The sequence below is a fragment of the Camelus bactrianus genome, chromosome 2 (genome assembly GCF_048773025.1).
Source record: "Camelus bactrianus isolate YW-2024 breed Bactrian camel chromosome 2, ASM4877302v1, whole genome shotgun sequence".
Taxonomy (NCBI): domain Eukaryota; kingdom Metazoa; phylum Chordata; class Mammalia; order Artiodactyla; family Camelidae; genus Camelus; species Camelus bactrianus.
Genome location: NC_133540.1, coordinates 125,430,952 through 125,458,045, shown reverse-complemented (window position 1 = coordinate 125,458,045; position 27,094 = coordinate 125,430,952). Strand labels below are relative to the sequence as shown.

Below are 27,094 nucleotides of genomic sequence, written 5' to 3'. Positions count from 1 at the left end.
AAGCACTTGTAAAGTAAATTATGCTATATCTCTAGAGTGACATATGTCTTTAGGATGTATCTCTGCTGATTTTACAAGGAATGTCACTGCTCAACACTTAGAATCGTATGCACAGTATATTACTATTTGCATGCACGTGTATGTGTGTGTGTGTGTATATGTGTGTGTTTAAAGCAATATATGCTTATAATATATGCATAGAATATCCCAGAAAGAAAATGCAGGAAACTGGCAATGTTGGTTACCTCCAGGGAGGGGAATTGAGAGGTTGAAGCTAGATGTGAAAAGTATGTATTTTTAAAGGTTTTTACATTTTTTGAATTTTGTAGTATATGGACAAGTTATCTATTCAAAATGTAAATAATTAAGTTTTTAATGAGATAATGAGTGTTAAGTAAGTGACTTGCAGTACATGGCACAGGATTGCCAGGCAATAAATGGCTGTTATATTTGCTATCATAATGTTAAATAGGAATTGGATGATGATGGTGGAAAATGGAAAAATCATGGAGTCAAATGGTTGTTTTTCTTGGATATGGGGGTCCCTGTCCCTCAATATAAAGATGAACCATATGAAATAGCCAATATTTAACAATGTTTGATCTGCAAAAAGAGAGATTTCATACAATTCAGCCCCAAATTACTTTCTTCTGTGTATATTAGACTGTAGGTGATAGTGACAATAACAGTGGCCATCAGTTCAATTATTCCTCGCCATCCAAACCCATCTGGTTTCCAAATTTGGTGAGTGAAAATTCAGAGAGTGAGTTGGAATAATGGGGATACTGAACTACTTGAACCAATTCGGTTCCCCAGTTTTAGATAGTGAGTAGCTTGAATTGGATAAGGAAGAGTTTATTTAAACATTTTCCCTGAATTCATTGATTCCTGAATTAGGATAACAAGAGTCTGAACACTGAGGGATGGGATAGTGAGTAAGAGGGTACCAGTTTTTGCAAAAAACCACAAAACACACACACAAAACCTTACAGCTTACAAAACATTTTCGTATAAGTGGCCTCATGTATTCTTTAATCTTTTAAGGTGTTATCCCTCCTCCCTCCCCATTTTACAAAAGGGAAACTGTTTCTGCTTTTAATTGCAAGCCAGTGCTAACCTACCCAACACAATTAGTGTTGAGGGAATTGACAAAGGACAAGACCCACAGCCAGGGCATGACCCCTGCCCAATGGTAAGACTAATTTCACTTTCTCTCCAAAGCAAACATTTGTCCTTCCTGCCTCCCATCTGTTAGTACAATACTCAGAGTCCTAAAGCTCAGAAGTTGTGTAAATGGCAAGGTTGCTACCATTTTGCATATGTTTGTAAATCCTGTTAATCAATATCAAGAAAACTTGCATTTTTCCACTTGAGTCTCCTCCTCATGGTAAAGTTATGCAAGAATATGGTAGATGACCACAAATGTCTTCTGTAGGTAAAGCAAAGGTAGAATCCAAGAGGGACATTAGAAAAGGAAGGAAGAAAAACAATTCCTTTGATCAATTCTTAAGGCTCCAGATTCTTTTTTCCTATAAAAGCCATATTGTGAAGTTCCTGGAGTTGAGTTCTGTTCTTATGCCAAAAGCTTCCATGATGATCTATGGCAACCTTGAACCAAAAAGGGGTCACTTCATCGCTACCTTATTTCACAAAGCTTGGGAAACAGACAAGAAGAGAAGCGGAATAAATTAGCTGACTTCTCAGGTAGACTGCCAGGCTCATGATATGAATGAACTAAGAAAAGTTTTATGGAAATCAGAAGCAACATGTATGAGCTTCTCATGAGCCTAGAAAAATTTAGTATTAAATAAGACAGTCTGCTGGCTAGAGACCAGAGCAGAATCTTGGCATACAGTACGGGCTCAGTAAACATTTGTGACTTGAATAGATATGAATGAATCTTGCAAATGAAGACCAAAACCAGAAACCATCTTATAATAACAGGAGGGTAGACGTGGGTCAGCCTCAAACCTCTTGAGTTTTGTTTCCTCATTTCTAGCATAGGATTAATTAATTGTTTTATTTGTGGTATTTGCTAGTATTTCTATTTTGTATTCCCTCTTTTTAGAATGTTTGAGTAGAAGTCCTTAGAAGTCATGCTTATCTCCCTTGTTTTATAGATGTGGAACATTTATCAAATAAAGTTAATGACATCCCTCACCTACTCTCACAGGCAAGATTGTTTATGAATTGCAAATAAGAACATTAAGTCCTCAGAGAAAAGTGCTACAGGTGTTCAGTCTCTGATGTCAAGGATGGTTAACAGCCTTCACATAAGTGTACTCAAGTATTCCAAGGCAACACTTGGATTTGGGATTTTATAAGTGGTTTGCTCTTTAAAACTTCCAGCTCATAAAGGAGCACATCTTAAGTTCGGCAGACTTAAAATTACTGGTTCTCTATTCAAGAAAGAAGAAACAAGAGTCCTGCTTTCAAAACACCTATACAAGGAAGAAGATTCACTTATAAACATATGTTTCCATTCAGGGAAGAGGATTCACTTATGATGCAAAAATTCTCAACAGAATACTAGCAGATCGACTAACGATACATTAAAAGGATCATACACCACGATCAAGTGGGATTTATCCCAGAGATGCAAGGATTTTTCCATATCCACAAATCAATCAGTCTGATACACCACATTAACGAATTGAAGAATAAAAACCATATGCTCCTCTCAATAGATGCAGAAAAAGCTTTTGATAAAAGTCAACATCCATTTATGTTAAAAACTTTCTCAAGTTGAGTAGACTTAAAATTATTGGCTCTCAATTCAGGGAAGAGGAGAGAAGATTCCCACTTTCAAAACACATTCCAATGACAGGCATAAGAGGCAGGGAAACAATAGAAGGGTAAAACTGATACTTCAAGGAAATTCAACTGATGAAAAATGCTATAAGGAAGATAAGCCAGGTAAGGAGGCGATAGAAAATAACTGGGGTGAGGACGCCATGCCAGACAGGCTGACCAGGAAGGACTTCTTGGAGTAGGTGATATGTCCTGAGGTCTGAATAAGAGGGAGCCAGCCATGCAAAAATCTGGCCAGAATATCCCAGGCAGTGGGAATTACAATGATGATGATGGTGATGATGATGGTGATGATAAAACAGCAAATATTTATTGAGGACTTACTATGTGCTAGGAGTTACTCTAAGCACCAGTACCATTTCATTTAACTCTCTCACTGAATCACTGATATAAGGGACTATCACTATCCTGATTATATTGATGAGGAAACTGAGGCACAGACAAGATAGAGACTGGCTAAGGTTCTATTGCTAGATAAATAGTTTGATACAGCAAGGACAGAGGCTTTGCCATGGGGAGGAACTCAATATACTGGAAAAGCAAAAATCAGGCCAGGGGACCGGTGCCTGCTATGAGATGAAGTTGGGGAGGTCGATCCCTTAAGGCCGTGCAGACCAAGCTAAAGATTCTGGATTTTCACCTGATGGTTTTAAGCAGACAGTTTTAAGGTGCACCTCAGAGGAATGACATGACTCGATCTATGTTTTTAAAATGTGTTCAGGCACGAGGGATAGTAGTCTGGGTGTAGTGACAGGCATGAAAGTTTGGGAGATGAGCAGTGACCCTGAGGCCTGGGATTTGGGAGAAGTCTGAGGATGGAAGAGGTCATGGGACAATTCCTGTTAGGGTTTTGTCCTCCCTGAGCTTACGTGTTCAGTGTTCTCCATTGTTGACAATTGTATGATGATAACCTGGCAAAACAGCCTGGTCATCTCAGTGGAAATGACTGGCCTCATTCAGGTCTTCAACCTGGCTCTTGTTAGGAGGTGACATTCCTGCAGCTGACAGTACGGACGGCACCAGGCCAGCATGGAATCGATCCCATCCCAGCCTGGTGGATTACCGGCTGAATGACCTTAGATGAGTTCCACCTTCTTCTGTAAAATGGGGCCACTAACACCTACTTCCCAACCTGGTTGTAAGGCTTAAATAAACCCAAGATTGTGTCTTGCCCACAGTAGATATTCAACAATACCAGTTCACTGCCCTCTCTTCTCCTTTGGAATGTGTGTGGTGGATATTTTAAACTTGATTTGTTTTCTCTTCTTTATGGTACACATTTACAGCCATGTCCAAGCTCGTTATGAAGATCAGGACTGGGGAGTTTACCCTTATCTGCCTTCTCCCCATTTACATATTTGTTTATTATCTACCTACTCTGAGCCTTGAACTCTGCTAGGGACAGATGATCAGGTCATATGGTCTGATTACAGTGGCTAACTCTGAAGGACGTGAGTTTTCTGTGGGCAGTAAGTGGTGTGAAGCAAGATCATCAGAGACCCGGCACAGGGCAAGGTCTCAAGCCTCAGAGCTAAGCAGTGAAACTTACTAGCCCCTTTGCACATTTCAGGCCACTTCCCTGCCTGTGCTCTTAAATTAAAATAAATTCAAACAGCTCTCCCTTTGCCCCATGTCCTGCATTTTCTTGACATACTTTTTAACCCATTCAACACAATTAGGAAGGCTATTTCTCAGAACGATGAACTCTGGGCTCCATCTTGCACTTAACTTTGCAAACTCAGTCTTTCCTCCGCAGGCTGCCAATTTCCCACCTAACCATCTCCCTTGATACTCAGTGTCTTGTTCAACAACAATTTCTTTCTCTTTCTCTACTGCCTGAGACTGGGAAATTACTTTTTTTAATCCCAGCCCTATTTGTACCTTTAAGGCCAAGAATTTTAGAAGCACATGTGGCTCTGAAATTGTTTTCAGTTACGATTGCTCTGTTAAAATACTATTTTTGTTTGTTTGTGTGCATGTATATATATATACATGGATTTATTTATTTATTTATTTATTTTTATTGAAGTATAGTTGATTTACAATGTTGTGTTAGTTTCTTCTTTTAATGTTCTGGTAGCCGTTCCCTTTGGCTTGACTTTAGAAATCACTGTTTTCTGGACACTGGGATGTCTCTATGTTATGGTTACTTTACTTCTTTAAGAGTCAACTGCTTTAATTCCCTTATTATGTGGTCCTGGTCATATGTACTACTTTTCCATCTCCAAACACAATTAAAAGTGCCCTTTGGGTGTTCCAGATTTTAATCATTCTGTGTGGGGAGTGTTCCCATGGCTCAGAAGGCCTCTCTCTGCCTCCTTTCAGATACAGCCCCTTCTCCGAGGAGGGGGAGGGGGAGGAGGAGGAGGCAGAAGAGGGGAGTGGGAAAGTCAGAATGAGGTATGACAGATGATAACTTTGTTTCAGGGACCAGATCCCTCACTCTTTTTTTTTTTTTTTAACATTACTGTATATAAAAGCGATAAACAACAAGGACCTACTGTACAGCACAGGGAACTATATTCAGTTTCTTGTAATGAGCCATAATGGGAAAGAAACTGAAAAAATATATATGTATGTATGTGTATGTATAACTGAATCACTTTGCTGCACACCTGAAACTAACATTGTAAGTCGACTATACTTCAATAAAAATAATAATAATAATAAAAAAACCCAAACAAATCCTTCACTCTTAATGCACCATTTTCTCTGTACAGATTTTTATCTGTAAAACAGGGATAATCATTCCTATCTCATCCTTTTACTGAGGACACATAGAAGTTCCCAGTGAGCTAATGGCATTATGATGATCATGGTGATTCTGGGTGGTCCCTAAATTAGATTCACGTCATGGTGCTCTAAGCCAGTGCTTTTCCAACTGCCAGTGACACGTGCTCCCAACCTTTGTCTAGTGGATACACACCATGTGAGTTGGATAGCATCTGACCTGCTCTGGATCCTGGTCAGTGGGCTGAGTCCACTGGATGAACTTGCATGTCCTGACAATGTCCAACTGCTATAGTAGTTTTAACTTCTCATTTTCTGGATTTCTCTCATCACAAACTGGTGACAAAGAGTTTACAAACTTGCAGTGACCCATGGACTGCACCGTGAATAGCATACTTTAGACTGTGAGGCTTTTGAGGGTTTATACTGTGCAGGCACATTGGGAAGCACAGGAGATCTTCTGGGTTGGTTCCTGCCCCTCCAGACTTCAGTGCTTAGGAAGAGTGTGATGCTGGTCTTTCTGCATGAATGGGGAAAGGTCTGCCCAGGGGCCAGCCCACTCTGACCAATAACTATGGTTCATCTCAACCTCTGAGCAAGGCTCCTGTTCTATCCTCAGGCTTGGCTTGGCATTTAGATGGGAAAGCGGGTTGGATTGTAATCCTTTCTCGTGTCATAAAACTAAGGAAAATATCCTGGTTGGCAGTCAAGCCTTAGAAAAAACCCAAAATCCAAAAAACAAACAAAAAACCTCAGCAGAATTCCAAATGCTGACTCCAGCCACAGTCACTCTCCCAGAGGCTACTCCGTGTCATTCTGTTGAGGGTCATTTTCCAAAGTTAATTGCCTAATTCTTCTACTCATTGGATGATACTCCTTCCCTATCAGTAGAAGCTACATGCAGGGACCAATGTTGTTCATAGTGTAACAATAATAGCAACAAAAATCTTCATTAACTTGGGAAATTAAAGGTACAGGATCAAAAAACATTGCTGCGAAACCTCAATGCTTTCACACCCAGTTGAAGACACCACTTATTTTTTTAAGTTCATTTGAATCATTTAAAAATTTTTATTTAAATTTGTTTTATTGATGTATAGTTGATTTACAATGTTGTGTTAGTTTCTGGTGTACAGCATAGTGATTCAGATATATATATATATTCCTTTTCAGATTCTTTTTCATTATGGGCTATTTCAAGGTATAGAATATAGTTCCCTGTGCTATACAGTAGGACCTTGCTGTTTATCTATTTTATATATAGTGATCCTGCTTATTTGAATGAATAGACTTATTTAATGATAACAACGAAAGGTGATAAAGAGCACTGAAAACACTCAATGACAATGATTATACATCTGAAATAACATTTGTATTGGAAACGGGGTTCCAAATATATAGTACATGCCTCAGAATCCCTCCTGCCACCCTTCTTGGCAGATGTCAATCATTAATTACTTTTCTTTTTTCCGATCTCTCATGTGGCTTTAGAATCTCAGTGTAGCATTCAAGGCAATGACCGATGTGTAGGAGATAATACATTGAGTGAGACTTCTTTGGCTTCCGGGTGGAGTAATTTCAAGTTACACATGATTTTCAACATGCGTTATCATTTTAACCCTCACCTGTGATGCAGTTACTGTGATTCACAAGGTACATGATCATCCACACATGAGAAAACCGGGGCTCTGAGAAATTGAGGCAGCTCATCAGTATCATATAAGAAGTAAGAGGCAAAAGTGGAATTTGAGCCCTGATCCGCTGCTCTCGACAGCGCAGGAGTATTGATTCTGCCGCTTCTGTGTGCCAGGCCCTTATAATTTGTAACTTATCTAATCTTATAAATGACAGTCTGTGCCAACCTGTGAGACATCATTCTTTCTGATTTTCAGACGAGGAAAGTGGGGTTCAGAGAATTTAAACAACCTGTTCAAGGCCATTATAGGCAATAAGGGGGTTAGGATCTCTCTGAATCTGAAGCACGTTTATTTTTCTTAACACGTGGTCTCCACAGCTCAGCCTCCACTTTCAGAGAACACCATCGGGAGCAGGACGTGGCAAAGGTATTCAGAGAGTGGTGTTAAGGACAGCAGCACCAGTGTTTGACATTTGGAGAAATGATTAAATTAGCCTCACACTGGAATATTTGCGGCTTCTATAAATGGTTAATAGGATGACTCTGTAGAAACATGAAAAAGTGTTTACCAAATAACATTAAGAGATTGTATGTATACTGATTACATTTATGCAGAAATTATGCAGGTAGATGGGTAAAGAGTAAGAGGAAACACAAAGAAAGTGTCTTTTGGCTGAGATACAGGATAAGAAGACATTTTAAAGTTTGCGTTAAACATAATACTTAAAAAAAGTTTATGTATCCAAGCATCAGGAAAAAACTGGCCAAAGGAAATAGACAAAAATAACCACTCATGAAGAAATATGTCCTCAAGATTTGAAAGATTACATTTCCAAAATAATGAGCAGGGCATAACAACACTTAGAGTAAAAATTAAATACTGATGCGGAGCAAGGAGAAGTAGTGGTATCAGAATAACAACCTGACATTGGGAACTTGGAGTATTTTAAGTGGAACTTTTGCACACTCGAGCAATCTGGAAGCTGCCTGCCATGTTTCTTTCACTTCCTCAATGCATTCAACTCTTCTCCTTTTTAGATTTCATGGCGATGTTCTAGGTAGTGACTTTGAAAATGAATCACACACTTTTTTCTAGCTGCTGTTGGGCAACTGAATTTATCTGAGTTCTATTACTTTGTGTGTGTGTGTGTGTGTGTGTCGTTCAAAATCTGGTCTTCTATTTACCAAACTTCCATCCACCAACCACCCATTCAAGAAACATTTACTGGGTGTTCATTGTGATCGAGACCTTGTGAGGCCTTAGAAATACAAGATAATCAATCTGTCTTCAGGTGGCTCTGAGTCTAGTGGAGTGACAATTCTTATGCAGCACCTACGAAGAGGGAGGCAGGGGGAACTGGAGGAGCAGCTGCCCCCGCTAAGAGTCAATGAGAGATTCTCAGAGGAGGTGGTGGACAATGAGTCCTGAAGGATGAGGAGTAGCCAGGCTGGAAAAATAGGATGGGAAGGGAGGGGCAGCAGCAGTGGTCCAGGCAGTGAGTCAGACTGCAAAGGTGTGGAGGCCACAGAGCAGGACCAGCTCAGGGAACTGCTGGTGGTTTGTGTGGCTGACATGACATGAGAGATGGGACAGGAGAATGGGCAGGCCTGGGAAGCAGCAGAGACCCACTCATGGAGGGCCTTGAATGCCAAAGTCAGAAGCAGAGCAACTGACTGGTGCACTAGAAACTGTAAACAAGTCCAACTTAAGTCATCTGCTGAGGCCGACAAGGATGGGGTATCCTCAGGATATTAGGAGAGGAGGAATATTCTGGGAGGACCCGAGGTCCCCAGCTGAGGGTGGATGATGTGAACTAGAAACAGATTTATTCACAACAGTATCTTCAACTTCCTGCAAAGGTGTAGGTGCTTTATCCATTCCTGGAAACACACCCCCACACCATCCCTTTTGTGGCTGGCACATGGTAGATGCCACCCAAAATGTCCCTTGGTTAGACAACTGACTTAAAATTTATAAACCAAACCAAACTACTCCAAATCTTCAAGAAGGTTTTCAACTGTATAAACCAGTGTTGTCCCTGCAGCACGGACAGTGAACAAGGACCGTCTGCTCTATCACTGATGAGAGACGAGTGAAACGGTACACTGCACTCCTGGCCATCATGGAAGCTTGTGTGGGTTTCCTTTAAAGGCTTATGGACATGGTTCCTGCATGACCAACCCACATTCTCTTTATGGGACAAGAAGTGACATAGACATCAATTACTTCTCCTTCAATTTTAAAGTCTTATTCTTTACAGCTATTTAATGGTTCCTCCACACAGTAAACATTCACACGTAAGAACTGCATATAAGAAATGTTGAAATGATGGCAATTTCAAACCCTGAGTTAGAGAGGGCTTTCACTCTGACGAAAGGCAAGGGGAGAATTAAGGAAGAATAATCAGACTCCTGGGGGTGCTGGCCCATGAGAGCTCTTCTCGTAAGCTCTGAATACAGGAGAATCCAATGAACAACTTGATTCTACCCAGGAGAAAGGACCAGACACCCTTATAAGAGCACACTTGGCAAAGAGAAGGGAGATCCTCGTGAATTTATCTCACTAGAATCCAGTGAGGCGGGTCTTATGCCCTATTTCCCAAAAAAGGAAACAGGCTGAGAGAGGTCAAGTAACTTGCCCAGGGTCACACAGCTAGCAAATAGCTGTCCTCAGACACATACTCCTGTCTTTCTGACTCTCAAGCCCAGGACTTGGTAGGCTGGGAGGCAACAGAGGGAAGACAAGCAATCTGACACTCAAATCAAATGCCAACAGCTGTTCTGTTGTCACTTCCAAAGCATCAGGCTGCCAGCGTCCCCCAAAGGGTGCTGCCAGGAGTGCAGCCGTCACCTGTGTTCGCACTGCACCCAAGCTGTGCTGTGGTGCTTCTCTGGCTCCTTCCTCCAACGAGGGGAGCTGCCTGGTCCCACTGACTTATTCCCTGATGGCAGGCCTCCCTGCGAATGCTGGGAATTGCATGGGAACAAATGAGCTTGTTTTGGAAAACCTGGGTGATTATAACTGCTTACCTTCTATATTGCTTAACTTTGTTTCATGAAGGACAAAGCTTATTGAAATTTCAGATGTCTGGGTTATTTAACATCTTTATCCCTCCTTTCCAAAGCAGGGTACACTGATTTGTAAAATTCTCCTCCTGATTTAGAAGGCCTTGGATAAATATTGGCCAACATAACCGTCTAAACTCTTTTTCTGATACTGGGCCTGATTATTGAAGTTCCTTGTTCACTAGATTTAAACAACACTTCACATGACCTGAGGCTTAAGGCAAAGGCCCAGCTCCAGGATGGGGAAGCTCCAGGTTTTAAAGTCGTTTCATAAATGTATTTTTGACTGCTCAGCTGTCTTACAAATATTAGGTGATGAGAATACTAGGCGAATCTTAGATTCTGGTTCTAAACTGAAGAAATAAACTTTGTTTCTCATTCTTAGCAGGTCTCATCACAGAAGCCTGTGTGCCCTGGTTTTGGGCCCTGAGTTTGAGATTCTGCTCAGTCATGACCAGCCCAGGGTCCCACAGCTGTTGATGGGAGGTTGGCTTCGATCTTGACCGCCTTCCCGAGGCCCATGGGTCCTTCCCTGGGTGCTCACAGGCCCTGTCCCTTCTTCCGTGTCAGCCCGCCTCACTGGAGCTGCCATAAACCTCACCCCGCCAGCCTTGCCCACCAGCCTGTGAGCAGCAACCCCAGAAGGAGGCCACATCTCCATAACGAGGGCCTGGCACAGTGCTAGGAAGGCAAGTGGGCTCAATATGTGTCCTGACCCAATCAACAGATGGGAAAAGGATTGAGGGAGGGGAGGCAGGAAAGGCGAGCGGCCGCTGAACCCAGATGCACGAGCCAGGAAGTCAAGGCGTGGTCAGTGGACGCAGAGTGGGAGCAGAGAGCCGCACGCCACGCTGCTCAAGTGGCTCCAGTCTGAAGGCCAATGATGGGCACATAGTAGGTGCTCAATAAACTATGAGAACAGACACTAAGTGGGCACTTCTGCCCCAGACCCTGGGCTAAGCCCTCTACATGGCCTGTCTCACTTAATACTCAGCAAATCCTACAAGAAGCTGATACTACTTTTGGCAAAGTAGATTAAGGCCTCAGTGAGAGGTGCTGCCTCCCCTGTCGAGGCAGGAAAGACACTGTGCAGCTCCTAACTGCATCACCATTCTATGCAGTAATGCCATTTGCAACAACATGGATGGACCTAGAGATTACCATACTAAGTGAAGTAAATCAGAGGAAGACAAGTAGCATATGATATCAATTATACATTCAATCTGAAAAAAAGATACACATGAACTTACTTCCAAAACAGAAACAGGCTTACAGACACAGAAAACAAACTTATGGTTACCAAAGGAAAAGGAGGGGGATAAATTAAAGTTTGGGACTAACAGATACACATTACTGTATATAAAATAGATAAACAGCAAGGTCCTACTGTATAGTACAGGGAACTATATTCAATATCTTGTAACAAACTATAAGGGAAAAGAATCTGAAAAAGAATATATATGTATAACTGAATCACTTTGTTGTACACCTGAAACTAACACAGCATTGTAAGTCGACTATATTTCAATTAAAAAATTGAAAGAAAAATCACCATTCTACATTCTTAACTAGAAAGGCAGCAGTTTTGCCATGAAGTAAATAGATTCTAGAGTTCAAGTCCTGGTTCTGCCCCTTGGGAGTGTAAAGCAGGGTGACAGACCTTGCTTACACCCTCTGTGCAGGGCTTTCTGATAGGGAAGGCACTGGTGCACATGGGCCATCGTGAATTCTAGCTACCCTGGGACATGCGCACCTGGCCCAGCATGCAGCCGGTACTGCCTGAAATGGTGGCCTCTGAGACGCTCTTCTGTGTTGTCCAAAACCATAAATGGTTTCCTGTGTCATTGTCAGCAGAGGGGTTGGTATTGTTCCCCCTCTGCAGGTATGATGTCCTCAGCCTTTCTGGGATGGAATCAGAGAACTGGGGGACCCTTGGGCTGTGTTGACTCCAGGGTGGAGGTCACCATGTTACTGATGACAGTGAGAGGAGCTAGGGGGTTGAGGGGGAGGGTGAGAGTGTGGTAGGGAAGAAGGAAATTTAGCATATATTAATCTGTGCTAAATGCAGCTAAAAGATGTCATCAAGAATCTGTCCAATACAATGGAGTAAAGACAGTCTCTTCAGCAAATGGTGTTGGGAAAACTGGACAGATCCATGTAAATTTAAAAAGTTAGAACACTCTCTCACACCATACACAAAGTAAACCATACACCATACCCAAAAATAAACTCAAAATGGCTTAAAGACTTAAACATAAGACAAGACACTATCAACTTCTTAGAAGAAAACATAGGCAAAACATTATCTGACATAAATCTTAGTAATGTTCTCCTGGGGCAGTCTACCCAGGCAATAGAAATAAAGGCAAAAATAAACAGATGAACCTAATTAAGCTTACAAGCTTTCGCACAGCAAAGGAAACCATAAGCAAAACAAAAAGACAACCTATGGAATGGGAGAAAATATTTGCAAAAGATGAGACTGACAGGGGCTTAATTTCTCAAATATATAAACAGTTCACACAACTTAATAAGGAAAAATAAGCAACCCAACCCAAAAAAGGGCAGAAGACCTAAACAAACAATTCTCCAATAAAAACATACAAATAGCCAACAGACACATGAAAAAATGCCCAATATCACTAATTATCAGAGAAATGCAAATCAAAACTACAATTAGGTATCACTTCACACCAGTCAGAATGGCCATCATTATGAAGTTCACAAATGATGAATGCTGGAGAGGGGGTGGAGAAAAGGGAAGCCTTCTACACTGTTGGTGGGAATGCAGTTTGGTACAGCCGTTATGGAAAGCAGTATGGAGATTCCTCAAAAGACGAAAAATAGACTTACCATTTGATCCAGCAATCCCACTCCTGGGCATATACCCAGAGGGGAATTTAATTTGGAAAGATAAATGCACCCTAATGTTCAAAGAAGCACTATTTACAATAGCCAAGACATGGAAACAACCTAAATGTCCATCGACAGATGACTGGATAAAGAAGTTGTGGTATATTTTTACAATGGAATACTACTCAGCCATAAACAATAATAAAATAGTGCCATTTGCAGCAACGTGGATGGACCTGGAGATTGTCACTCTAAGTGAAGTGAGCCAGAAAGAAACTACCATAGGGTATCACTTTTTTGTGGAATCTGAAAAGAAAAAGACTAGTGAACTTATTTACAAAACAGAAATAGACTCACAGACATAGAAAACAAACTTATGGTTATGGGCTGGGGTGGGGAAGGGCGTGGGAAGGGATAAATTGGGAGTTCGAGATTTGTAGATACTAGCTAATATATATATAAAATAGATAAACAAGTTCGTACTGTTTAGTGCAGGGAACTATATTCAGTATCTTGTAATAACTTATGGTGAAAAAGAATATGAAATTGAATACATGTATGTATGTGTATGACTGAAGCATTATACTGTACACCAGAAATTAACACAACATTGTAAACTGACTATACTTCAAATATATATATATATATATATACACACACACAAAAGAGAATCGGTCCAAGATCTCAGCAGAGAGTTAGCAACCAAGTCTAGGATAGATTCCAAAGTCCCATATTCCTACGTGGGGTCAGCTGAGGACACACGGTGTGGAACTTCTATCTGCCTAAGGAGAGGCATCTTCAGATGGTTAAACTAAACCTCTTCCGGTCTCTGACAGACGGAATGCCCAGCAGTGTGTGCAGCCTTCTGAATTTCCGTGGAAAGAACAGCCCTGCAGACCCCCACTTTCCCAGGCCTTGCTGCCCACCCCACTGTGCCAGCAGCCCTGCAGGGGGCCCGATTCCGGATACAGAGCCTGGAGGTTTAGGAGAATGGAGCCTCAGCCACCCTGGCTGGGAGCACTCCCCTGTCGACCTACCCTCCTGGGAAGACTCTGGATTTCCCCTGAGCAGGGACTGGGGGGCTATTTAGTGGAGAACCACCTGGCTCAGGGCCGCCAAAATAGTGAGCATGTTGGGGTCAGCTGGTGGCGAGCAAAGCTGATGCTGGCTCTTGCCACCCCTAGATTTGGATCTGGAGTATCTAAACTGGATGGAAAAAGACACTTCTCCCTCCACCCAGGAAGGGAACCCTGCTGTCTTCACGTTGAATCCTTTCCAAGGCTCCTAGCCCAGTAGCCTGGCCAGACAGTTGCTCTAAGACCTAGCTCCCAACCAACTCTCTCTCCCACTTCTCCTGGCTTCTCCCTTCATGTCCCTGCAATACCAGACTGCTTGGAATTCCATCCCCTAACCTGTGCTCCTTCTTCTCCCTCTGATGGAAGTGTCCTTTCCGCCCCCTTCTTTATTCATTCTTTCATACTCTACTCAGGCATCACCTCCTCCATGAAGCCTTCTTTGACTGATTCTTCTGTCTCGTACTCCCATAATTCCATCTGGAAATGTCTATCATGGTGTTTACCATTTTGTATATAATGTCCTCTCTTTGTGGGTCTGGCCCTCATAAGAGAGAGTTTCTTGATAACAGGTGTCATGAGTGCTGTCTGTGAATTTTCAGCGTTTAGAGCTGCGCCCGGCACATCGCAATGAAGCCGTGACTTGGAAACCTTTGTCCGAATCATTCTTCACTCACAGAAGAGAAAGTCTGGCCAAAGCATGTCAGCATTTCAACATATGCAAACTTGATTATACTCAGAGTATGGTGAATACAAAACAAATTCACAAATCTGCGCTTAAGGGTAAAGAAATGATAACATAAACAGTGATGGGGTGGAGCACTGGTGAAGGGAGCTGCTATATCATGACAGTGAAGGACACCAGCAACTCAGAGGCAAAGAGAAGGGGGACGTGGCCATTAGCTTTGTGTTGATCCCAGAGGACAATGGTTGCTTTGTGAAGGAAACCATATCCTTCACTTACGACATGATGACTGCAAATCCACACTAAGAACCGGTGTGATATCTGTTACCTTGTTAGACCAAAGACGGAGGCTATAAGTATCACATGGGCACAGAGTTTTGCCTAACACTTCATTTTTTTAAATAAAAATTGACTTTCTATCCAAACCAGAAAATCTGTTACATGTTACGCAGAGTCCCCAAGAAACCTTAGAAATAAAATGTCTGTGTTACAGCACGGAGGTGAATTTCTTCAGGGAACTCTCTCTGGAGGGCACACTGAGCCTCCTTGGGGGTGATCAGTGCCTTGATGGAGACGCAGAGGCCATGAACTCAACAGCAGCACATTAGAAACTTGAGACGGCCAGCACAGACACAGCGCAAAGCATTTTATGAGAGAAGTATTGCTAGCCTTCGAATAATTTCTTCCAAGAGTCATTCAAACACAGAGAAGAAGCTCAACCTTGACAAAGACTAGGTTTGATGCTTTGTTAATTAAACCCAATCATCCGTTGAACACACACACACACACACACACACACGTGGTACAGGACATATATATCATGCTCTATTTTCTCATTTTAATTCCTTGGCTGAAGATGCATATAAACCTCTAAAATACTTTTCAAACTCAGCAGGAAATATAATCAACCTGTTGGTCTTACCCTGAGGTAGTTGAGGGTGAAATTTGTTAGCCCCATCCTGGTGATGTTTTTGGAAAGCTGATCCAGGACCTGAGGATCTTGTGCCTAAACAGGAAAAAAAAAAAAAAAATCGTATATTTTATCCCTGCAAGATGGTACCAAGAGAGTCTTCAAGTGTGCTACAGCTGCAAAGACATGCAATCTTCACATTGTCGATTTTTCTCGGAGGGGTAGGTTGCTGGAGATAATTTACATTTCAGAGACACTTGCAATATAAAGGTCAAGGACATTTTTGGATCAATGGAGCAAGATTCGTTGCCAAGGAGAACCAAACTGCGTCAGATGCGCTTTCAGTGCTGGGGAGAAACGGCTTTACTTCCTTGATGAGAGGCCCTGTGTCTTCAGGAGGAGGGTCATTTAGCCCGGCCAGGACACCTCCAGGACCCCTGGCGTCCCCAAGGAAGGCGGGGCCTCTGGATTTGGCAGAACCCTGCTTTAGGCCTGGCTTTTGTTTCCTGTTGTGATGGTGTTGTCTTAACAGCTTGGAGTCGAGGGCTATATTTGAAAATGTTGCAATTGTCATGAAATATACATGCAGATGTTTATGAATTCTAACTCTCCTCCCTATAAGCTGAGGCTCAAAATAAATGTCCTCAACATTTCATCCTGCAGGACTATAAGGGTAAGCACCATATTTTCCAAAATATCAGCCACATTAAAAAAAAAAAAAAGATGTAATGTTCAATGTTTGGGCATCCCAAATATTCTGTTTGACCAGAAAAAGAAAGAAAATTCTTTCTGGGTTCCACTTTATGGTGATCTCTTGGTTGATGCTCTTTTTTCACTTGTCTTTCCTTCTTTCTTAATTGGTATAAAAAAATTACTGCTAAACAGAGGGAGTCTTCAGTAAACATCCCTTTGTCTCCATGTCTGCATCCACGAGACTATGTAGGTTACACCAACACTTTCATTTATTCTTTTTCTGTACATAATTTTCCTCACAGTGGTAAAACCAGTTAGCTTTGTGTATATACAGTTAAAAAAACACAAAATGTAGGAGAAAACAGAGCTTATCACTTTTTATGTCAATTTCTGGAAAGGGGGTCCTCTGGGGACATGGAGCTGGTGTTAACTGAGCCCTTTGCAGGTTCCAGGAAGAGCTGGTTCTATAGAGATGCAGTAGTAGTTGTGGCCGACCTCAAGGAGCTTACACTGTAGTCGGAAGACAGGATAATCAGAAGTGCACGGAAGGATGTTTTTGCTGCTGTTGCTGCCGCGGGGGCTGAGAGCCAGTCGCCAGTACTTGCAGAGGTCCTGCTATGTGCCAGGCACTATCCTAAGTGCTTACGTACATTAACTCTTAATCCTCAAACCAACCCTCTGAGGCAGGCTCTGTTACTGTCCTCATTTTATGGATGAGGGACTGATAGCACAAGATGTCATGTCAGTCGCCCAAGACCACACAGGAACAAGGATTCAAACTCATGCGGCCTCATTCCAGGGCCTAGGCTCCCGCCCACTATCCTCAGCTGCCTCTTGGTCTGTTTTGAGACTAATCAGAGTGGCTACCTGAGACTGCTTCACAGAGAGTGGAGGATGCGAACTGGGCTTTGAAAAGTGCGAAGGACTTGGGGCATGGATAGGCAGAAAGAATGGAGTGGGAGGGTGTGGGTGCCACAGCAGAAACACAAGGCCATTGGAGAGGGTAGGGATCATATTAACCAGTTGGGAGGAGGGTGTTGAGGACAAAAGCCTGGGAAGACAGCCTGGTGCTGGACAGTGGGGAGACAGACAGCTTCCCAGCCTGTGTTTTGGAGTCAGAACCAGTTGAACTGAAATCTTGATTTATCACTTTTGGGCTGAAAAACATTGGGCAACTTACTAAACCTCTCTGAGCCTCCGTTTCCTCACTTTTAAGATAGGAATCATAATAAGTCACCTCTTTGAGTTACTGTTGGTATTAACGATCACGTGCACAAAATGCGTAGCACGCGGCCTGGCGTTGCAAACACCCAGTAAACGCGTGCTGCTGGGACTGTGCTCTCTATGTGTCGCACAGGGTCTTAAAAATCAGGCTCATTAAGTCTGATTTTGCTCCAAAGTGTTTTTGTAGAAACTGTGGCATCGTGCATTCTGGAAGAGGGATTTATTTAAGTCGATACCTTTTAACTCCTTAAGGGACTGACCTGACGAGTTCCTATCAAGTCCTACCTTTAAAACATCTCTCTAGATTGGCATCAACTCCACCTTTGCACTCAGCTGGGGATCAATAAATTCGATGTGATTTATGGCCAAATGAAGCCAAGAGGACCCCAGATATTCCATTTGTTTCCAATGCAGTAGTTAGGAAAGGAATGGACAGAGATCTGAGGTCCATGTGCCCCACGTCTTGTCAGATGGTTCTAATCAAAACTGGAAACTGTTTTTCTTACTTCGTGTTTTATTTCTTTCCCCCACTTATACATAACAGCTTTATTAGCCCAGGCAGAGCAGTACTTGATAATGACTGAATGGAATTTAAGAAAAGTACAAACTGTTTATTGAGGTAACCTCAATTTGGAGTTTAAAATAATAAAGTATTAAAAAAAAAAGTCTCACAATGCACCAAACTCAGAAACAAAGGAGAAAAGAAAGGGCATGTGAATACAAACAATTGAGGGAAAAACTCAAAATTTAGAGTTAATTACCTAAAATGTAAAGACTACAGGAGTTCTTTCACAGCCAGGGAACAGGGTTTGTTCTTTTTGAGTAAAATGAGGGGCTAAAAGGAAAAAAAGTTAAATAGAAATTGTTACTTACATGCATGGCTAGAATGCTTCTTGGGACTAACTCTCTGTATTGTCTAATGGTAAAGTGCCAGGTTTTTATTCTCATGAGATCATCAAAGGTGAACTCCAAGATCAGCCTGCCTTCTGTACACACCTGGAAGTGACAAAAAACAGGCTCAGTTGTTACGGACTTTGTGATCACCACATTTTTATAACTCACATGTCAGCCACTCAGCGCGGTCTCCCTGACCACCCAGGGGTGGCGCTGGAGCTCGACAAAGGTGTGACACAAATGATGTATTCGCGGAGAACTGAGACAGGTATGAGCTCTGGATCTGGGTTGAGGGCAGGGCAAAAGACAGCACAGCTGCTCACCAGCCGTGAGCTGTTGTAACTTGACTAGTTACTACTGAAACTTCATGAGCCTGTTTCTTGTAAATATGAGACAAAACCTATCTCATAGCGATGCTGTGTCTAAGACTCCTGGCACAGAGTGTCCCCCACAAAACTGGTGCCCTTTCACCTCATTTTCCCTCCTCTTTCATCGCCCTTCTACCATCGGAGTTAGAGCTCTGTTCTAATCTTGCTGATCCTACTCTGGGCGAAGGTATCTAGTGAAAGTATTCCTGTTTAAGTATGCATTACTACAAGGTTGCACAATCAGAGGAAAATTTCATTTCCAAAGAGAAATGTCAGGGGGCAATGCTTAACCCAAGGGCACAAGTATCGGTTACTGACATGTGGAAGATAGAGGCAAGTGCAGAGTATATCCCTTGAATCCCATCTTATCAGCAATGACAAATCCTGCTTGCATAAAGAGTCAGGTCTTGGGGAACCCAAGTAATTCTTTCTAAGAAAAATATGTATTATTAATGAAACATAGCAGAGTTTCTGAGGCTCAGAAACTCCTTGATAGAGTGATGAGTGACAGGGTAGCATTTTAAAAATTATTTTAATTCAGGTATAGTCAGGTACAATGTGTCAACTTCTATGTACAGCACAATGTCCCAATCATGCGTACACATACATGTATTTGTTTTTATATTGTTTTCCATTAAAAGTTATTACAAGATATTGAATATATTTCCCTGTGCTATACAGAAGAAATTTTTTTAATATCTATTTTTATATATAGTAGCTAACATTTACAAACCTCAGACTCCCAAATTTATCCCTTCCCACCTAGTTTCCCCCAGTAACCATAAGATTGTTTACTAAGTCTGTGAGTCTGTTTCTGTTTTGCTGATGAGTTCATTAGTGTCCTCTTTTTTCTTTTTTTAGATTCCACATATGGGTGATATCATATGGTATTTTCTTTTCTCTTTCTGGCTTATTTCACTTAGAATGACAATATTTAGGCCCATCCATGTTGCTGCAAATGGCATTATTTTATTCTTTTTCATGGCTGGGTAGTATTCCTTTATATAAATAACGGGGTAGCATTTTTATCTCCTTTCAAAAGTCAGAGGAGTTTTGGCATGTAGTTCCTGTTTTATTTACCTTTGTTTTCACTGTTCATGACTTTGAAATGAAAGAAAATGCTGCACAATCTCACACTATTCATCCTATCTCAACTCTAAGATAGGAAGTGGTGGCAGCATATTGGTCCAGTTTAAATAATTAAAGTTCATTATTCAGTCCAGGTCTGCCTCAAAGAAGCAGTACAGAATAGTGGATGGGGGCTTTGGCATCAGAAGGTACTAGATTCGAATCCTGATTCTACTTTCCAATAATTTTGGATCTTTGGGAAAAATCAAATAAATTCCCTAAGTTTCAATTTCCATGTCTGTAAAATGAGGATAATAATATCCTTAGGTAGGGTTGTTGGGAAAGTATATTAAATGAAATTGTGAATGTAGATTGCCTAGTATCGTACCTGGCACATAGTGAAATGACAGTAAATGATGGCTCTAAAGATAAGAGACATGGAACCAGAGAAAAGAGATCTCCCAACCAGTGGTTGTCGTGATGGCCCAACAGAGACCTAGGATTTATGAACAGTGTCTCAGGGGCTCTGCTGGGAAGAAGAGCCTAGCCACCACCTGAATGCTGAGATTTCCACTCACTTTCTAGATTCAACTGGAACATCTTCAGTTTTATCTGTTTTAAATATTGGACTTCTGATCAAGCTTTTTTGGAGAAGGATTTCTTAGACTTAAAAAAAAAATGCAAAACTTTGGAAATGATGGAACTATACATTAAAAAAATAACAATCAACTGAATAGGGAATATTTCTAAAACTATAATTCATAAAGATAATTCACAATTTATATCAACCTTTTATGAAATATTACTAATCACTTCCCTCTTTGGAAATTTAATACAAAAAGTCCCCATTTATTGAATTCCAACTATGTACTAGGCTGTGGGTTAGGGACTTTCTATTCTCTCTAGTTTAAGGTAATATTTTCTTTAAATAAGTCCGTGCAGGAGAATTAGTAACATGTTGATAGTGCACTGCTTAAGAAAGATGCTAATAATGTCTACCATTTTCATTTTATCCAAAGTCTCAAAAACATTGTAAGATAATTATTGATAATCTGGGTGAAGACCTCTATCTAACTCAGATCCAATTAGCAGAACTGTGGGTAATTTCAGGCATTTGGGCTGCTTGCCCCGAAACTCTTCAGTTTAGTGGTCTTCAGGGCCTTGTTTCTGGCATCTTCGCCACGAGAGTTGAGTGTAATGAGATGGGGAAGACTTCAGTGTCCCCACGCCACTCCTCTAGAATCCCATCAGCATCAGCATCCCAATTAATTTACCAAGGTTTTCAAAAGAGTTGCATGGAGATTAAGCCACACAGTTCGCACTGGGGTGTTGACATGGCAGAAGCCACCTGCAGTGAAGGCTTACACAGAAGGGAGGTAACTACAGCCGGCCAGGGACAGAGAAATGTCTTGACAATACAGGACAGGGATATTTGGATGCTATAATCCTGTTCTTTTAAAGAGAGGGGATTATTGGCTGTTTAAACAAATACCAGCCCAGTTAAATGTCAGGCTTTTAAAAATTATCTAATCTATTTGTTTTGTGTTTATGAACCACAAACCCAAGGCAGATAGAGGTTCTGGTTTACTTTGATTGGAACAGAATTTCATAATGGGAAGGCATGGATGTAGTTCTTCTGATGAATTAGTCCACTGGAGCATCTCTAAGGTGAAGTCAAATTGTGTTCTTTGTTTACTGTGACATAGCAAACCCGCTGAAGTCTCTTCTTACAGTCAAACTGCTACAGGTCTACAAAAGGGAACATTGCAACAGCCTTGGGCTCCTCCTTTCTCAGTCCAAACCTAGGGATCAGCTTTATCCAGGGCGGATCATGTGTGAGAGAGGAATCCTGAGAATTGAATCTCATTTGGCTGTGTTGAGAGTTTTCTTTAAGGAAAACTAAATGACTGACTTTCTTGAATGAAAGGATGGAGGAGAATTTGGTCACCGCTGATCTTCCCCAAGTAATGATACCTACAGCCTGCTCACAAGCCCTACGAAGCCTCTCCATTCCCTGCCCCCATCATGGAGGTTAAAGGAAACTGAAAGCTTTGTGATTTAATTCATATGCAACAATCAGCAAGTGGAATAGAGGCACTTAAGAAAAAATATATACATTCCTTGTTTGGAAATGGTGGGAAAAAAAAAAACCAAAAACCGGTCATAGCTTATGAAGGGGAATTAATGTTTTCTCTTTTCAGAAAAATTCTGTGCATTCCTCTTAATCAATACAATTAATGTAGCTTTTATCTAAAGTTGGCCTTAAAAAAAAAAAAAAAACTGCCTTTCAGTTGAGATCCAAAATCAAAAGGGTCCCCAATTAAGAAAACATTTTCTGTTGTGCTGAATTCATGTTACCGTACTGTGAGCTCTGACATTTTGTTTCTGTGGTAACCAAAATCAGCTGATTAGTTGGCATGGCAACAGAAAAGATGTAATCCCAGCAGACACACTCTAATCAATGCCCCCAGCACAGATGGTCTCCGGAGGATCAACACGAAAGAGGCTGGCAGGCATTCAGCGGATCACGTGCCAGCTTGAGACTAGGCCAGGAGCAAGAGAACTAAAAAAGAACATTTCTCAAACTAACCGGTAGCTTTTTAACCCTTTTCTTTCTTTGACTAATTGGAAAGCAATATTGACCATGTCTGTCATTGTGTAATAAAATGATTCTCATGTAGCTTTTATGAAATAAAATGTGCTTTATAGGTGGGAGTGTTTATTTAATTTTTTTGGTCTGTGTGCTTGGAACAGCAGGCATGGACTAGTGCTTTTAGATGAACAGTTACATAAAGCTCATTGTATTTTACTTGGAGATGCTGCATGTATAAATGAATATGCAAATACATATATGTACATTTATTAGAGAATATAATCACTGGTATTATAATAATTTGGTTAGAGTCAAGATAAGAGCATAAACGTATAAATCCTGGAGTATAACGTGGTCTACAACCTCAGGTAAGAATGATGAACTGAGTGACAAAGGCATGAATGAGGATTCGTATTGGAAAACTGGTTGGCATTTCCTTGGTACTTCTCTGCAGTAGCAAATAATTCTCATTAAGTAATTGAGATCAAGAGAAAAAACATAAGCCTGTGCTTACAGGAGTGATAAGGGTGTCCAGTCAAGGCCATATTTATTGTCCTAGTTTGTGAGAAACCCCCAAATAACCCAACAGGTTCCCCAGAGAGGGGTCCTTTCAGTATCTGCCAGTATTCACACCCTCAAATACAATTCAAGGCTCTTTGATTCTGAAAACCTCAGTGATCGCTCCTTGATTATTGAGCCCTGTTTCCAATTTGAATCGAAATTAAATACAGAAAAGAAAGATTTCATAATGTATGTTTTCACACTCTAATTACATATTTATCCATAATCTATAAAGTTCCCAGAATCAGGAAATTGCAAAATGTTCGCTATGGTCCTGAGGAATATTAAGTATTACTGTCGATTAGGGCTGTGGCTGATTTTGGATTTACCAGTTGACCAGATTTTCTGAAAAGCAACCCAGAAACACTGGGTCAAATGCTATTTGGGGAATTAGAGTCTGTTGATATTCTAAATTAGAACAATGTGGTACTACCTACACATAATGCGCTAAGTAATGCCCTGTATTAACAGCACAATCCCCTTTAAAAATAAAGCATCAGCTTCCAAATTATTTTTCTTGGTGATACTGAAAGGTCATTAGCCCACTGGTTTGTACATAAAAGCCATTCTTTTTTATTACACAAAGATGAGTTATTCTTAATTAATATAAGAACAAAAGAAAAATTGGATTCTTTGGGTAGTATAATGATGGCCAAGGAGCAAAAAAAAAAAAAGAGGAATGCTTTGGAATTTTCTAAAAATAAATGTGCATAATTAGCATCTGGACTAAGTCCACATAGCTAAGCTACATTTCCCAGAAAGTGATATCTTTCTTTCATTACAGTATGGAATTATTCATGACAAGAGTTGGCAAACATGTCGCCATGAGTAGTCAGAGGCTTGAGTCCCAGAGAACTGAGTTCAGGGGGGTGACCAGATCTTTGTGGCAAGTGCCATCTTAATTTGAATTTTAAAAAGCACTTTTCAAATTCATCAGAAGAATGGGATTCTTTTTGATTTAAAACTAGTCCGGAACATACAATACTATATCTTCAGAGCAACTGATTATGCTTAGGTATGAAAAAGTTTTGGTCTGAGAAAAAGAGAAATTGGGGAAATATATGAAAAGGCTACCACTACTACGGGCATTTTCATTTTTAGTGGCTACAGGCTTTGGAAGTAGCTCCTTCATTATGGCAAAGTTTTATTTAATTATCATGGATTTCTTTTTTTCCCAATCTCAATAAGGAATTGGTGTGTTTTTCTTGAATTACCTAAGAGGAGCCCTAAGCCTACACAAACAATAATAAAGCAACAGAAAAAGGCTTTCTTTGTAATGCTTGGGCTTTGGAAGGCTAGAAATGACTGTCTACCCACAAGGTGATATAAATGTTTTGTATCTTCCATAACAAGTGAGCCAGCGGACAGAGTAAACTGTCATCCAGGTGATCATTCCTTTCTACAGAGCAAAGCTCTCTTCCCAGCACGGACTTCTGCAGGCAGTGGGGATCTTCCTGGTCCCTGATTGACAGCTTTCCTCTCTGCTCAACTGCTAAAAAGGAGGAAAGGAAAAAACCCATCTCCTGTTCCACGTTTAAAATGTCTATTGACAAAATCAAGATGCTATCAAATCAATGGCATTTGATGATTTGCTTTTGCATTTTATAACCATTTCCTTTCCCCCCCTCTTTTTTTTTTTAACACTGTCATGGGCACCCAAAGGATTAAACTGCACCAAGAAGATCAAAGAATACTTTAAATAATGAACATTTTATATTTGTTCTTTCAGCCAAATTGTGCATAAGTAACAAACCCATCTTCGGTTTTATAATTTGGGCCTTTGCAATTAACCCTGATAATTCAGCTTCTCTTAACTGTAAAGAGAGAGTTGTCATTTGTGTTTTCCACTAAAGAGATATACATTGATATTACAAATTAGTTTCACACTGAGTCTTAGTCAAAATGCAACGGACTAGTGTTCATTAAAATAAAGCTCCCTTTCCCAGATTCTTTGACTAAGTATTTGTTCTTACTAATTTTTCTTCTTGTGGGTAAATATAAAGGGATTATGTATAGTGTTCCCGAAAGGTCTTTGCCCAGGGGAAACACTCAGTGTGTCCATTTTTTGTGTGTCTGGGGAGGATGATAGAGGTAGAATGTATAGAAGATGAGGTCGCTCATCTGCTGAGTTCCTTGCTTAATACGCTGACCAAAATCACAGAACTTCTTAAAATCTGGGGAAACAACTTTTCACACTATGAATCCCCTAATTTCATTTATATTTTTACATTTTTTGTGTCCCTTAAAGATTATGGCTAGTTGAGTTGTAGTTAGTCAGTTTTTTCCCCTGCTTGAATTTAGCTTTAAAAATTGTTTAATTTTAGTAATGAAACACACATACTGACCACACAATAATAGGAGAATGTTCTTTTAAGTGGAGAAGACCCTTTGTGTAAAAACCACAATTCTATGTAACATACAGCATCATGGACTATAGTGAGCAATACTGTATTATATATTTGACAGATGCTAGCAGAGTAGATTTTAAAAGTCTTCATCACAAGAAAAAAAGTGTCACTATGTGTAGTGATGGATGTTAACTAAACTTACTGTGGTCATCATTTTACAATTTATACATAGAGCAAATCATTATGTTGTACACTTAAAACTAATACATTGTTATATGTCAATTATATCTCAGTTGAAAAAAGACAACAAAATTCTATTTAGCAGCCTAAGTCTTAATAGGCAGCCCAAACTCTCTTCTTGAGGGTCTATCACATTTGGCTTTGGCGTACTCTGTACCACGTGCACATGTTTACAACAGGATCCGCCCAGAGTCTTGCCATGTTACCAGCAAAAACATCATCTCACAGTGCTGAAAGTGTCTGAGATGTGAGAAATCAGCTCAAAGTTTCAGAAGAAAACAGTCCTGATTATCTTTCAACACACCCAGTTAGGAAGCCCTGTCGTTGAGCCCGCCCTGTACCTTGGTGAACATGGGCTTCCCGTGTTGGGTGACCATGGCGCACTGGTCGCAGTCCACCGTGATGGATGAGTTGTGGTAGGACTCTTTCGAGTGTTTGAGAATGTAATACAGGTCAGTCACCCCTCCTTCAAACACAGTGCTAAAGTAACGGGGGATGAGGGTCCTGCCGATGGCTGGGGGAGAAACAGAGAAACAAACTGTTAGCAGAAATATCCAGACAGTCCCATACACCCCACACCATTGCCAGATCTCCGACTGGATACAAATCAGACCAGAAGGCAAATTTCTCTTTCTCAACCGCCACGTCCCTTCTAGGTTACATTTAATACAATAAAATCCCTAAGTATTCAGGAGAAAGTCATCTTTCCAGACCTTGTGTTCACTGAAAGTCAATAGTGTGAGTGTTAGTATTTTAAACATAAGGGGGACAAATGTACTGACTACTTTGGACCTCTAAATGAACATATTTTCAAAAAATAAAGTATCCAATTGACCTGGATTTTTCAATGGATCGTTTACAGACCAGTTACTGAATCATGTTTTATTAGTAGTAGAAGCAGTAGTCCTAATAATATAAATTTTGATAATGTAATGCTTTGTGGAGTGTGAAGTATTTTGGAATTCACTCATTGGATTTTCAGAACAACCCCAAGAGAGCAGGGAACTGAGATCCCAGAAGGTTATTATGAAAGAAAAAGTTATTAGGAATGGTTTCAAAGTCACATGACTCATTAGTAAGATAATTGGGGTCTCTAACTTCAAATCTGCAAACAACCAAGACAAAAACACTTTCCAACACTGTCTCCAACTGATTTAATGAAAGGAAGTCTTTAAAACGTGATGCGTATCTGCATGTACAAAGAAACCCATGCCTACGTGAATGCTGATTATTCTATCTGCTTCTGGAGTTGAATAAAATATCTTTTTAGAATAAAAGGCCCATTTTAAGAGAACTTGATACCTTCCACTTGGTCTAAATCGGTCTCTTTCATTCCGTGTG

The 27,094-nt window shown here is 40.8% G+C and overlaps 1 protein-coding gene across 10 annotated transcripts in view; it reads right to left on the bottom strand.

Moving 5' to 3' along the window:
- LDB2 (LIM domain binding 2) overlaps nt 1-27,094 on the bottom strand; it is a 349,516-nt gene that overhangs the window by 47,703 nt on the left and 274,719 nt on the right. For all 10 annotated transcript variants that reach the window (XM_074349980.1, XM_074349978.1, XM_074349981.1 and 7 more), the window contains exons 3-5: nt 26,095-26,267; nt 18,555-18,677; nt 15,777-15,860 (exon numbers count right to left, since the gene is read on the bottom strand). In XM_074349980.1, the coding sequence (XP_074206081.1) occupies nt 15,777-15,860; nt 18,555-18,677; nt 26,095-26,267 (380 nt within the window). The remainder of the gene's footprint in view (nt 1-15,776; nt 15,861-18,554; nt 18,678-26,094; nt 26,268-27,094) is intronic.